This window comes from Protopterus annectens, chromosome 4.part0 (assembly GCF_019279795.1).
Source record: "Protopterus annectens isolate FY-2018-M chromosome 4.part0, PAN1.0, whole genome shotgun sequence".
NCBI lineage: Eukaryota > Metazoa > Chordata > Ceratodontiformes > Protopteridae > Protopterus > Protopterus annectens.
Genome location: NC_056733.1, coordinates 1,593,157,421 through 1,593,171,803, shown reverse-complemented (window position 1 = coordinate 1,593,171,803; position 14,383 = coordinate 1,593,157,421). Strand labels below are relative to the sequence as shown.

The following is a 14,383-nucleotide window of genomic DNA, read 5'->3' as shown; positions in this document are numbered from 1 at the left end:
ATTTTGTTGGGGCTAGTCTCCAGAGGCTCAGACTCTGTCCCTTCTTCCTCCTTTTCTTGCCAAGCTGTGGTAGTCAAACCCATCTAGCTTAGGCTACTGATCCAGTGATCTAATTGTGAGAATATTACAGTTATGTAAGTAAACTTGCCACAACAGTAGATGTTTGAGTAGATCACAGTTGCAGATGGAACACTCTCCTTCTGCCCCCCTTCTTTTTGTTGTGTTTTTTTTATCAGGGTGTGGATATATATTTTTTGTTATTGTTTTTATTATTCTCTTTTTCCTAGGCTATACCTAACTTGGTAGGCTCTAGCTTCCCTTATTCTGAGGCAAGAAAGCTGTGGTGGTATAGTGCCCCAGCCATTGAGTTTACACTACTCTCATCAAGCTGTGGCATGTGGAAGGTGCCTTTAAACCTTGGAAGCTGGTCTGTTGCGTATCCTTGCAGGTTATAACCTGTATAGCTTAGGCTATTGCAATAATGATTTATTTGAACATCTGCTGTTATACTGAGTGTACTTATACACCTTTAAACTCTGTCTGAGTGACCTACTGCTTCTTGATAATGCTGTTGGCCTATTCAAGTTGTCAAAGATGAGTGGTCTTTTCCTTAAGTGCTGTGACAGGTATTAATCAACTGTGGAATTTTTACAATGTGGCTTATTTTCTATTTTTCATAATGGAGTTTTTTTTCTGACCAATGCATTGAAACATCTCTACATGTTGATGTTTTTTTTTTTAATCATGCAAGTTTTGGCACTGTTTGATTGTTTGATGAGCTCACCCTCATGCTTTCAGCACATACAGCACAATCACAGGTCATTTATGGATATGATATAATCATGCTAGTTTGTGCTTTCTGTTAAGGGGTAATTATGAATGCACACAAAGACAAAGGAGTGTGAGCGCTCTTCCTTCTGAAAAAATGTACTATTGAAAAAAAAAAAAAGAAAGTGTTTTCATCTGCTACCTAGTTTTAAGGCCTTTTGTGCTATTTGACTATGTGGAAGGAACTGTGGCAGAGTACCATGGCTGTTTTTGTGCTGTGAATTATTCTGTAAGTTACTGGTAACAGAGACCAGATTATTTTGCCAGATAGGGTTGACCAGTCTGTTGTACTTTTTAAAACCTGATCTGATCTTGTTAATCTTAATGTTAATCTTCATTCCCTTCATCATTGATGGGATGTCGGTTCCGTTCTCGGAACCGAGTGGCCATATACCAAGCTTGCGCCAGCCAAAAACTCTCGAGCTAAGCTTTTACCCATAATACCCTTCTCCCTGTTACCCCAGATCTCATTTTGCTGCGTAGTTGTAAAGCCGTGTTCAAGCCAGCTCTCAAGCCAAGTTCAACTTTTTTGACTTTGTCTGAATTTCACTGAGTGTATTAGTCTCTTTCTCATCACTGGTGTTTCTCTCCTTTTCTCTTAACAAAAAAAAAAAAAAAAAAAAAAAAACCTCTATTTTCCCCTTTTAAACCTGCGAATGTCTCTGTGTATCATTATGTCTGAAAAGAAAGTTACATCTGGGTTTAAGCAGAGTCTTATTTGTAGTAGGAAAATGCCAAACAGTGACTCACATGACTGTGTGTATTGTTTGGGGCTGCCCCATCTCTCGGTGCAGCCCCCATGTTCTATTTATAAAGGATTCAGTCAGCGTACTTTGAATGAGCGCAAAAGTAAGTTAACTCTGAAGGGCCTCCTTAAGACACCCTTTTCAGAGGCTCTTTCTGCGATGGAGGGCTCCCCTCTCCCAGAAAAGAAAGGAAAAGACCACACTGTACCCTCTTCACCCTCCGGTGATTTGGGTAAGCCTGCCAAGTCTAAAATACCTAAGGTATCTTTGGAACATAGGTCAATCTCTACTGCACTGACCTTGGTTCCATCAACCACTATACCACCTTCGGCGCTTGTTTCGGCACCGACATTGTCTACTGCACCGACAATAGATACCTCAAAAACTGCCTTATCCTGTTCGACACCAAGTGCCGCTTCAGCACCTAGCATACCTTCAGTACCTATCATTTTGACTCCATTTGTGATTGAGACATCCTTGTCCATTCCGGTACCAAGTGCCCTTATGGCACAGAGTCCGTCTGCGGTACCCATTACCCCTATATTTGCCCCACTGCATCCTGTCTCCAAACTAGAGACAGCAGTGCCGCTAGACACCAGTGCACGGACCTGATACTTCCCGTCAGTGGACCTTTTTCAGGGACAAATATATAGCCCCTTCCTAGAGTGACCAGACTCCCCATAGGGGGTATCCAGTAGATCCACCAGGAGCCTTTCGGAACTCGATGTGGTGCGCCTTGTGGATCAGCTGCTGACAGCCAGGGGGATCCCCACTCTGTCTAAGACCCATCCATTTGCTGAACCTGGGATTGTTTCTCCAAGGACTCCATCCTACTCTACTCCTTTGACCTTGCAGGTTTCAAAGTCTCTAGCTCCGGCATCCTTTTTGGAACCCTCTGTTTCGGTGCTAGTGGACCTTACTGTGGCCCTGGAACCACCCTTTGGTCTTCGGTCTCTTCGGAACCGAATCTTCCTCAAGTTCAGGATTGGGCTGCAGGCTCTTCTGCCCTGAGTACGGTTCCAAGCATGTCTATGGTCCCATCCATGGTGCCAGGGGTTCTGTCGGCACTGATCCTTATTGAGGCTCCTCCCTCGGGAGCCAGTTCGGCAGAGTGGGGTGTGTCCCTCGGTTCCAAGATTGTTCTTCTCAGTTCCGGGCTCCCATCCCTCTTCGGGCGGACCTGCTTTCCTGGCGATAGAGAGGGCACTTGCGTCTGGAAGCATACCTCCAGCATCAGAATCCCAGACATCCCTTCCTCTGAGCTGCAGCTGACACAAGCCACCACCTTGGGACACAGGGCATGAGAGCCGCAGGAAACCCTATTGCAGGGCTCCCCTTCTTCTGAGTCCTCCTCAGAAGTCCCCACTGAAGAGCCACCGCGGAAGAAGTCGTGCAAGTGGAAGCACATGGACTCCCTTGAAGAGTCTCTGACAGAAGATACGGATTACGATGAAAGGGAAGGGTTCCCACAGTTATCTCCTGATGACGTCTCCTTTGGGGACATCCTTGAAATGCTGAAACAGAGGGGTGACTGAAAGTCCACCAACCCTTCTTGTGAGGAGTTCGTCTTTCTGCAAGCTTTCTGTGCCCAACCATCTACCTCTTGGGTGACCCCACCTGCAGACGAGTTAGTCCAACTCATGGTGCAGCGTGCTTGGAAGAATCCTGATTCTGTTGAGCAGATCCCTAAGAGACCAGGCAAGATCCTATCCCCTCCTGAGGAGAGCCTGCATTGGTCTAAGGGTTTACCAGTTGATGCTATGGTGGTGGTGGCCACAGAAAAGGAACTCACCGAAGAGAGTCAGACTGTTCATCCACCCAACAGAGTCCCAGGCAGTGGACAGATTAGGGAAGCGAGTCTTTGCTTCATCGACCTTTACCATATGGTCCTTGAATTATTTAGCTCATTTTACAAGGCTCCAACGAGACTTAATCTCTGAACTCTCTGGAACTCTCACAGGACAGGTGTCTGACGAGGTAAGTGACAAAGTTGCCTTGCAGCTCGCAACCCTGGAATCCATCTCTAACTCGTCCATGAGGTTAATATCACATGCAACCAAAGGGGTGGGCAGAGCTGCAGGTTCAGGTATAGTTATAAGACAGCATGCCTGGATGCGCCTTTGTGATTTCGTGGACCCTTTTTAAGTCTTCCTTCCTGAACACTCCAGTTGAAGCTTCTTCCCTGTTCGGCCCTAAAGTGAAAGACTCTAGCCAGGTGTGAAAAGGACGGCAAGACCCTGTCTGCCATAGGTGTATGCTTTTCCATCCCACAGCATTCCTTTTCCAGGAACCAGAGGAGTGGAAAGTTGTGGCGCAAAAAGTCTCAGGGTCATTTTCATGACACACGTGGTGGGTAATACCCCCAGGGGCAGAGGGGGTAACTCTTCTGGAAGACACCCCTACCAAGGCAGAGGGGGCCCGCTTAACCAGGGACCCAGAGATTCTTTCTCTGGAGAATCCTATCAGCGCTCTTGAAGAGTGGCCCGATTGCTTTCCTCTGGAAGCAGTCGGGGGACGTTTCTCTCTGCACCACCCTGCCTGGCAATCAATAACTACTGACCGTTGGGTGCAGAAGATTATAACCAGAGGCTACAGTATTCCCCTCAATGTTTACCAAAAACCCCCTACAAGACTTCCCGACATTCCACCCAGTCAAAGGGAAAAAGCAGCTATAGAAATAAAAAAGCTGTGTCAAGAAAGAGTCATCCAAGCAGTCGCACCAGACCAATGCAGATCTGAATGCTACTCAAGGTTCTTTTTGGTGCCAAAAAAGACAGGAGACTGGAGACCAGTTTGTATTTCAGCAATTTAAACAAGTCTGTCACCCAAACAAAATTCCAGATGGTCACAGTTCAGTCCATTCTCCCATTTCTGGGAAACGGCAATTGGATGTGCTCCATGGATCTCCAGGATGCGTATTACCACATCAAAATGGACAAACACTCCAGTACACTGCTTTGGTTCTGGCTAGGAGCCAATCACTACCAATTTTGTGCTCTGCCATTCATCCTGTCTACAGCCTCCAGAGTGTTCAAGTGCTTGGCAGTAGTCACAGCTCAATTGAGACTGCAAGGATTCCGGATGTTTCCATATTTGGACGATTGGCTCCTTACCGCCCCCCACCAAGCATCTATTGGTATCAGCCTTGAAATACACGCTTTCCTGGCGAGACTATTGGGGATAACAATAAATTGGGAGAAATCCAACCTTACACTGACCCAGTCCACAGAGTTCATAGGAGCAGTTTTTGACACCCACTCCTGTCTAGTATCTCTCCCAGACCACAGATTACAAAGACTGAGGCTCCAGCTCCAGGTCATACTCTGCCAAAACAAAGCCTCAGCATGGGAAGTCATTCAACTCCTAGGATCCAAGGCAGATGCTATACCAATAGTGCCTCTCACAAAACTTCACATGAGAATACTTCAATGGCTTCTATTATCTCACTGGTTTCCAAATAGTCACCCCCTGTGTTTTCAGGTTCAGATAACCAATCATTGCAAACAGGACCTATTTTGGTGGATGAGGCCAGAGACAGAACTTTGGAGCCGCCCTTTCCATCCCCCTCAACCCAAAGCCATTGTGACTACAGATGTTTTCCTGATTGGGGGGGGGGGGGGCATTTTCAGGGAATGACAGTCCAAGGCACATGGTCCACAGTGGAGGCCAACCTCCATATCAGTGTTCTAGAAATGAGGGCAGTGCTTTTAGCATTGCAAGCATTCCAGTCTGTTCCTTCCTTCTAGGACAATTGCAGTTCAATCAGACATGTCGGTAGTCTGGTATATCAACAGACAAGGAGGAACCAAGTCCTACCCCCTATGTCGAGAGGCCATGAGAATGTAGCAGTGGGCGATAGCTTCCAGCCTCTTTCTGATAGCAATGCATATCCCAGGGGATTCCAATTTGATTGCAGACAACCTGAGCAGATGTATTCTCCTGCCTCACGAGTGGTCCCTCAACTCCAGCAAAGCTGTGAAAATTTTCAGCCGCTGGGGCCAGCCTTGCTGTGACCTGCTCACCTCCATGTCAAACCACAAATGCAGCAGCTATTTTGCCCCAATTCCACCTAGGGGAGTCACCGAGGGACAGTCTGATTCACGATTGGCCCACTTGACTTCTGTATGTCTATCCCCCCATCCCTCTGATTCCCCAATTCTTGAAGAAACTCTTCGATTGAAAAGCAAAGTGATCTTCATAGCTCCTTATTGGCCTCAACAAGTATGGTTCCCCTTCCTCCAGCCTCACTTATTATGCCAGCCGTTGATTCTGGATCCATCTCCAGACCTGATTTCTCACCCCCCAAGGGTTGAGTAATACGAACCTAACCAGTGTCAAGCTGACAGCTTGGTTTCTCCACTTTCGCTAATCGCCTCTGCAGTACGTGATATTATCCTGGCCTCACACAAACCATCCACCAGAAAACTCTATCTAGATAAAATGGAAGAGATTCTCTGTTTGGTCTAAGAAAAGGAAATTAGATCCATATTCGGTTCCAGTTACTGTAGTCCTGCACTATCAAAATGTTTTGAGAATGGAGCTGCAGCCTCTACCATACGAGTACATCTAGCTGCTATTTCAAGCTTTCATAATGGTTTTGGAAATTCTCTCCTGATTACACACCGGTTATGGAAAATATTTCTAAAAGGAGTCTCTCACATTAGACCCAATCAAACAACCTATTGAACCATGAAACCTAACATTAGTACTTCAGTCTTTGACTCAACCCCCCCCCCCCCCCTTTGAGCCTGCAGCAAAATGTGATATCAAATTCTTCTCATGGAAGTTCCTTTTTCTGGTTGCATCACGTCAGCTAGCTGTATTTCAGAGATAAACACTCTGCGCAGTAAACTGCCCTATTGGACAGAGTATCACTCCGGATGAACCCTACCTTTCTTCCCAAAGTCCTTTTGGATCAAACTGTTGACCTTCCACTATTTTTCCAAAATTTTACCAATAAAGGAGAATACTGTCTGCATTCATTGACTGTACATAGACAATTGAGATTTTATCTGGACAGGACTAAGACAATGCGTAAATCAGACCAACTATTCATTTCCTTTTCTGGCCCTAAAATGGGAAATTCTGTTTCTAAAATGACCTTATCTAAATGGCTTAGAAACTGCATACTTTACATTTATCATCATGAGAAAAAGCCTATACCACAGAAAATCAAAGCTCAGTCTACCAGGTCGATGGCAACTTCTGTGGCTTTCCATTTTATAGCCTCCATGGATGATATCTTTGCAGTAGCGACATGGGCTTCTCCTCATACCTTTATTACTCATTACAAATTGGATTTGATCTCCAGGTAAAGAGCTTCTTTTGGCTCAGTGGTGCTCAGGAATATTCTTCTGTAAGGGCCACCCAAGGAACACAAGGTAGCTGGGGCCTCTGTCCCATCAGTAATGAAGGGAATGAAGATTAACAACATCAAATAAAGAAGTTATGTCTTATCATAACGTTCCATCTGTGTTGTTGATCTTCATTAATTCATCACGTCCCTCCCTCCGTCCCCCTCCAAAGGCTCCTGGGGGATAATTTGGGTCCAAGTGCTGAGTTAGGCCACTTGCACAGCAACTGCCTCTGCTTTACTGATAATGGGCAAACTCGATCTGAGGTAACAGAGAGAAAGGTACTATGGGTAAAAGCTTAGCTTGAGAGTTTTTTGCTGGCGCGAGCTTGGTATAAGGCTGCTTAGTTCCGAGGATGGAACCGGCATCCCATCAGTGATGAATGAATGAAGATCAACAACACAGATGGACCGTTATGGTAACACAGCTTCTTTTTTTCTTTTGTTAACAGAAATGTTATCCAGTGGTTGGTTGATGCAGTTGACAGTTCTGGACCATCAGCAAACAGTGGGGAGCCAAGCAGAGAGAATGAATTGTTGAACCAGGGCATGCATGAAAGGTAGGCCGAGAGTAATGCAAGAAATTATTTTCACTTGAGGGAGTTGTTGCAGCTGTTAATTCTGTGTAGGAAACAAATGCACATCACTGTTATATTTTTTTTAAAATGGTCTCTTATAGGTTCAACTGCCAAATTGTATAAGATCTCAGATCTGCTTCTTTGGACCAAACAAAGGGTTTGATTCAGAATTCTCGTCTGAATGAAGGGACTGCTGTTACATATTACATTAGATCTGCTTGAGAGAAGAAGGCAGAGCACACTAAGTCTGGATAGTCTCTCTGTTTTAAGTGCCTAACATTCTACCCCCCCCCCATACATTTCTTATCTGTAAACCTTTCTCACCTGCCCATTCTTTTAAGTACCTCTGTAGATTCATGTTTTCACCATTTATTCTGGTAGCCCATTTCATGGGTTCACAACCTTGTCCATGAAATACTTTTGGAGATCCAGGAAGTAATTAATACTTAGTTAACTGTGCATGTCCCCTTCTTAATATGTCTTTCCTGATTAGAATGACTTCTTCACATCTCCCTGACGGTTATTGTGCACCAATACTAAGTTACTCTTGCCCAGGATAGCCTAATGTTCTTCCAGTATACCAAAGCCTTTACACCTCCCAGACATTGTACTTTTTTGCCGCTAGTCCAAATATTGCTTCTGAATTTAGTCTGTACGCCGTTCACTAAGCTGGTTCATCTATAGAGTCTTCTTACAGATAAGTGCCCTGTTGGGGTTCCTTCCTTTCTGTTTTTCCCCCTTGCAGTTTGTTTTCATGTCATTTGGGAGGGGGAAAATGTGAGTGTGGGAGGCAGATTCCCCATAAAGTTAAACGTGAAGGGCCTTTTTGTTTGGATGCTATTTGTCAGGCATTTGTCTCAGCCATCTGTTGTCCTTTTCAATTTATTTGGAAAACCAGCATCTGAAGCTTTTGACGGAGTACCATGGCTGAATCCACCTACCCCACAGTTCAGCCGCAACTTAAGAAAAACTCTAAAAAAACATGTACTGAACCTTCTGCTGCCCAGCTTGCACCAGACTTGCTCCTTGGTTGGATGAAGAACCCAAGGACCATCCATGCTGCCGCCAGTTCCCTCTGCCACGAGTCAGCTGGAGTCTGACATGGACTTGTCTATTCACACATCTGTCAAGGTTGTGCATACTTCAGGTACATATTTAGAAGGGGAACCACAGCTGATTATATCTGAAGGGCCTAGGGGAGTTCCCAAATTTAGTTAGTTAGCGAAAAGGTCCTGGTACCCTAATCGAATCTAGGCAGGAGTCTGAACCTCCTAAATTTCTTAAAGCAGATGTTCCTTTAAAAAGAAACAAACTCGTGGACTCTGTTGTTAAGGATCTTCACAAAGAGTGGCAGGACTTTACTCGGGGGCTGTTTACTGTCCTTTTGGCCCTGAAATCCCTTCAAGGGTAGTCCATCCCTGCCTCTGCTCCCTGGTCTTCCACTTCTTCTGAGAGACCTAGGGATTCTGAGTCTTCAGAGTTGGATTCTGTTGAAGAATGTTTGGTATATTCCTTCCAGATCCACTCTCCTCTGGCCCTGGCATCTGATGAAGATTATTTGTCCCCTGACTCGCCCTTTGAAGATACAGTGGTCCATATGATGAAATGCTTTCAGTGGCACTGTTCCCAGGTTTCTGAGGTTCAAAAGAGATATTATGAACTTGTGCAAATGGGCTCACAAAGACAGACAGACACACACACAGACAGACACACACACAGACAGACACACACACACAGACAGACACACACACACAGACAGACACACACACACACAGACAGACACACACACACAGACAGACACACACACACAGACAGATACACACACACACAGACAGACACACACACACACACACACACACACACACACACAGACAGACAGACACAGACAGACAGACACAGACATACACAGACACACAGACAGACACACATACTCTTGTCTTATCTGCCCTTACATTTACAGCAGCTTCTCAGGCTGCTGAATGTCAACCTTTGGCACCTAAGAAACCAGACGGATTTTGTAAACTTCCTCTTAGTCATAAATATTTTTGTGAAAATCCTCCCTCTGATTCTGCTGTTGATGTTCATCGTGTTACACTGCTGCAGTCATTACACTTGGGTTATCCTGCCGTCAGGCGGTTCCCCAGTCGGCCTGATTTCCAAAGTCTTGGTCCGGCGTCGGCTGCTGTCGCTTCCTCCCTGACGTCAGTGCGACAGGGTTTATAAGTTGCAGCCAACGCCATTTTCTCCAGTCTTTCTTGCTGCACGATGCCTGAAGCAAAAGCAGTTCGCAAGTGCTGGTCAGCCGACTCCTGAGATTTTCATTCCGAATCCAGAACCGAAGTCTTCTACAAAGCTAAGTACCCCGTTGGGGAAACTTTTTCTTGCCTCAGACCGATGTCAGTAAAAGTTAATAACTATATTTCTTGTGGGAAGCAAATGCCTCATAAGGATTTCCATTCTTATTGTATCACATGCCTAGGCCCAGACCACGACGTCACTGGTTGTCGGTTTTGTGCTAGGTTTAACAAGCGCACTATTAAACGTCTGTTTGATTTTGCCCGACATTACTTTGGCAGAAAATTGAATTGCACCATGCTGTCGGAACTTCCGACGACCGCAATTCATAAAAAGCGCAAAGACAAGGACAGGGATCCGAGGCCCAAAACTGATGACGAAGCCTCTTCTAGGCCAGTCGCCGGTTCTCCGGTTTTCAGCGAGGTGCCTTCGCAGCCCCTGACGACCGCTTCTGCAGAACCACAGGTGGCCACCGACTCCCTAGTGGAGATGACTGGGCCCTCGGACACAAGTTTTTCAGACAACCGAGACCGACCCTGCTGAGGGATCCAGAGTACATGAGCAACCCACAGCTTCAGAGGGTGTCTTCAGACCTACTCAGCTAAGCATTAAACCCTCTTTTAAGTCTAAGCCACCTTTAAAAACAAAGAAACAAATACAGTCTCCAGGACAGGCCTCCATGCCTAAGAAACAAATGCTCAAAATGGCCGAAGACCTAATCACTCTGATCAAGGGATCCCATCCCCCACCTGATAAAAGGCCTAGACAGGATGCAGATTATGACTCATCTGACCAGGTGTCCATTTCCTCAGATTCATCCTCAGACTTAGGTTATTCTTTACCCCCTTATGAGGATTTGGATGCTGAGGAATCAATTCCATCAGCCTCTCCACCAGAGGACTACTCTTTTGGGGAAACTTTACACACCATGAGGGAGCATTTCCATTGGGAAGGCCAGGATTACACGGAATCCAAGAAAAGGCTCAGAGAATTCCTACTATTGCCTCAACACAGACCCCTTGCTATTCCGCCAGTGTTAGATATTGTGGATGATGTGTATACTGAATCCAGCTTAAATCCTGATTCCTTACCTCCAGCTCCAGTTAAACCAGACCGGTATTACGGAGTCCCTGACTCACACAAATTTCTGTACAAAAGCCAAGTGACAGACCCAGAAACTATTTCTCAGGGACCCAAAGGGGTTAAGGCCTCATCAGCAAAGAATCCAGTTCCCTCTGACAGAGACTCCAGAACATTAGACAGATGGGGAAAGAAAGTATATACGTCTGCAACTTTAGCAATGAGAGCTTTAAATTGCTAATTTCACATGCTAAAATATCAGCAATTTTTGATGTCTCAGTTGAAACAAAAAATGCTTTCAGATACAGATCCTCCTAATTTTAAGGAAATGCAGGATTTATTGCATGCTGCTGAACAAGTGGGAAAACATACTTTGCAATGTGGTTTTGATTCTTTAGAGGCCTCCTGTAGAGCAGCAGTTACAGCCTCTGTCATTAGGACATGCATGGTTAAAAGAACATACGTTACCAGATCATGTTAAAGCTAAACTACTGGATGCATCTTTGTAGCATGATGTTTTATTTGGAGTCAAGGCAGAAAAGGTATTAAAGAAAATGGAGGATAAGGCAAAATCTATGCAAACAGTGAAGGATTTCTTACAGGTACAGCCTCCTCGATTTAGCAGAAACTGGCCAACAAAGAATTGGTCCTTTCCAGCTACGGACAGACCTCAAAGGGGCAGATACAGACGTCCAAGAGGTAGAGGACAACCACAAGGTCCTTACAGGCCTCGACAATGGGGTGCATCAGGGCAGAAAGAAGGGGAAGACAGACAACAACCTTACAAAAAACAGTCCCAATGACTTCCCACTATAGCTGCCAAAAATCTCTCTATTGGCAACCCCCTTGGGAGGAAAACTGGCTCTTTTTTATCACAACTGGCATATGATCACCAAAGACAAATGAGTTCTCAATATCGTATCTCAAGGTTACAGGTTCCACTTTCACACTCTACCAAGGTTAAAAGGAATGCCAAATCTGCCACCAAATCAGTGGGCAGAGGCTTAAAAACAAATTACAGCACTCATGAACATGGGAGCTATTCAAAAGGTACCTCCACAGGAACAAGGACAAGGATTTTACTCAAGACTCTTTCTGGTGCCCAGAAAAGACAAAGCCTGGAGGCCCATTCCGGATCTTTCTTCTCTAAACACTTACCTGGATGTTCCGAAATTCAAAATGTTGACATTACAGCAGCTTTTTCCCATGCTGGGCAAGCAAGCTTGGCTCGTGACCTTGGACCTAAAGGAGGCATACCTGCATGTCCCTATCAGACAAAACTGCAGAAGATACCTCAGATTCATAGCTGGTCCAATGCACTATCAATTCTCTGCACCGCCCTTTGGCTTATCTACTGCGCCCAGGGTCTTTACAAAGTGCCTGGCACCAGTAATTGCATTTTGCAGACAGAGGAATTCAAATTTATCCGTACCTGGATGACTGCCTGATTCAAGCAGAAAGCAAAGACATTCTCCTAAAGCATCTGGCGTTTGTAAAAAAGTTATTAAGTTGCCTGGGGTACACAGTAAATGAAAAGAAATCAAAGCTAGTGCCCTCACAAGAGATAATATTCCTGGGTGCCAGCTTGAACACAATGGCCCAGATGGCTTATCTCATGCCAGACAAGCAAGGACAACTGACTCAATACTTTCAATTGATGGCAACAAAGACCCAACTCCCTGCAAGAAAAATTCTGCAGGCCTTGGGCTACATGGCATCTTGCATACTACTAATTCCATATGCCAGACTGCATATGAGGAAACTACAATGGTACCTAAAGAGTGTATGGTCTCAACACTATCAAAGTTTTGGAAACAGTTATACCACTAATACCTTGCCTTCAGAAGGAGTTTCGATGGTGGGCTCAAGCTTGTCACCTCAACAAGGGTCAGCCTTTTACTCAACCCACGGCCAGGCAAACACTGACAACAGATGCATCGGATTAAAGAAGATCATTAAAACCAGTGCAGGGGGTGACTGTAACACAAAAAGTAATTTACAGGGCACAGTGCAATGAATGTGATGCATTCTATGTGGGCAAGACTGTAAATAAACTCAAGCAAAGGATTTCTTGTCATCTGTCAGAAATCCGCTCTGGATGTAAAAATAATGCACTAGCCAAACACCTTTCTCTTCATAAAAGACACACAGGTTTTAAGTTCCAGATCCTGGATCACATAGACATGGGTGATCTTGAAGGAGACATCCCAAATATTCTGGAGAAACATGAACTCATGTGGCAATTAAAGCTGAACTCATTTAGAAAGCCTGGACTAAACTACTACTGTTCAATTAAAAGTGCACTGGAACTTAGAAAATTGCCATATTGTTTACATGACTAATTGTATTTTATTTTATTATTATTATTTTTTTCTACAAATTGGTTTTAAATACCATTTTAAATCATTTGAAATTTAAGTGTATATTTTGTTTCCATCATCATACATACATTTTGTCTTATTTTTATTTTTTTCTGGTTCTCTTTTTTGCACTTTATTCAGAATGATTAGTAATAACAATACTAACTAATTATACAATTATATAGGTATTTAGGGTTCTTGTACACAGACCTGAAAAAGTCTAGAAGGACGAAAGGGATCTTTGTTAATAGGTTATGAAAACAGAAACTGATTTTTACATGCAAAATGTATATGTATATATTTATATATAATTTTTGATCGCAAAATGAACTAAGGTTGATATATTTCCAGCCATGTAGTATATTGCCTTGGATAAAATCACAGACTTAATAATCTACTTAATAATTTGATTAAATAAGATGTACCATTAAAGTACATTAGGGCTATATATTATTATGACAGCTACTAGGTAGGGCAGGACCAGCTCGAATGTCACACTGATGGGGAAGGGATGTGAATTTAACATGTGTACCAATAACACTTTGTTTTACAGCACAATAAACCACTCCCATGCCTGATAAAAAGTATATATGTATTTAGAAAGCTTGTGAGGAAATTATTACTCTATTTTTGTTTTACTTGGATCGCTTGTCTGTGTACTTAATAAAGGATTTTCGACTGGAAACAGACTGCCTGCCTTGCTTGGATTACTTTCGAATACTTAGTAATGCTGTAGAATTATATATTTTCTATTACTTTTTGACTTGACGAGTTTACGTTCGCTACTTCTACTACTATTGTCTGATCTGATTAATATACAGTGATTAACTAGAAATATATGGACTGAAAATCTTCCACACAGAGAAGTTTCTTACACTGTTTTGAAATCCACAAATATTCAGACTGATAACACAAAAATGGTAGAGCCCGGACATAGATCTGTTTGCATCACCAAGGAATTGCCAGCTACAGAAATTTTGAGAGGGCATCCACTTTCCATGCTTGTGGATGGTAACTCCTTGTGCATTCAGCTGGAAAAACCTGCAAGTATACGCTTTCCCACCTTTGCCTCTTCTTCCAAAAGTACTCATAAAAGCCAGGCAAGAGAAACCAAATATGATCCTGATTGCACCAGACTGGCCA

At 44.0% G+C, this 14,383-nt stretch overlaps 1 protein-coding gene across 1 annotated transcript in view; it reads left to right on the top strand.

Moving 5' to 3' along the window:
- The window catches only part of SIMC1 (SUMO interacting motifs containing 1), a 1,791,957-nt gene that overhangs the window by 1,153,640 nt on the left and 623,934 nt on the right, over positions 1 to 14,383 (top strand). The window contains exon 5 of the mRNA XM_044069369.1: positions 7,380 to 7,487. Within this exon, the coding sequence (XP_043925304.1) occupies positions 7,380 to 7,487 (108 nt within the window). The remainder of the gene's footprint in view (positions 1 to 7,379; positions 7,488 to 14,383) is intronic.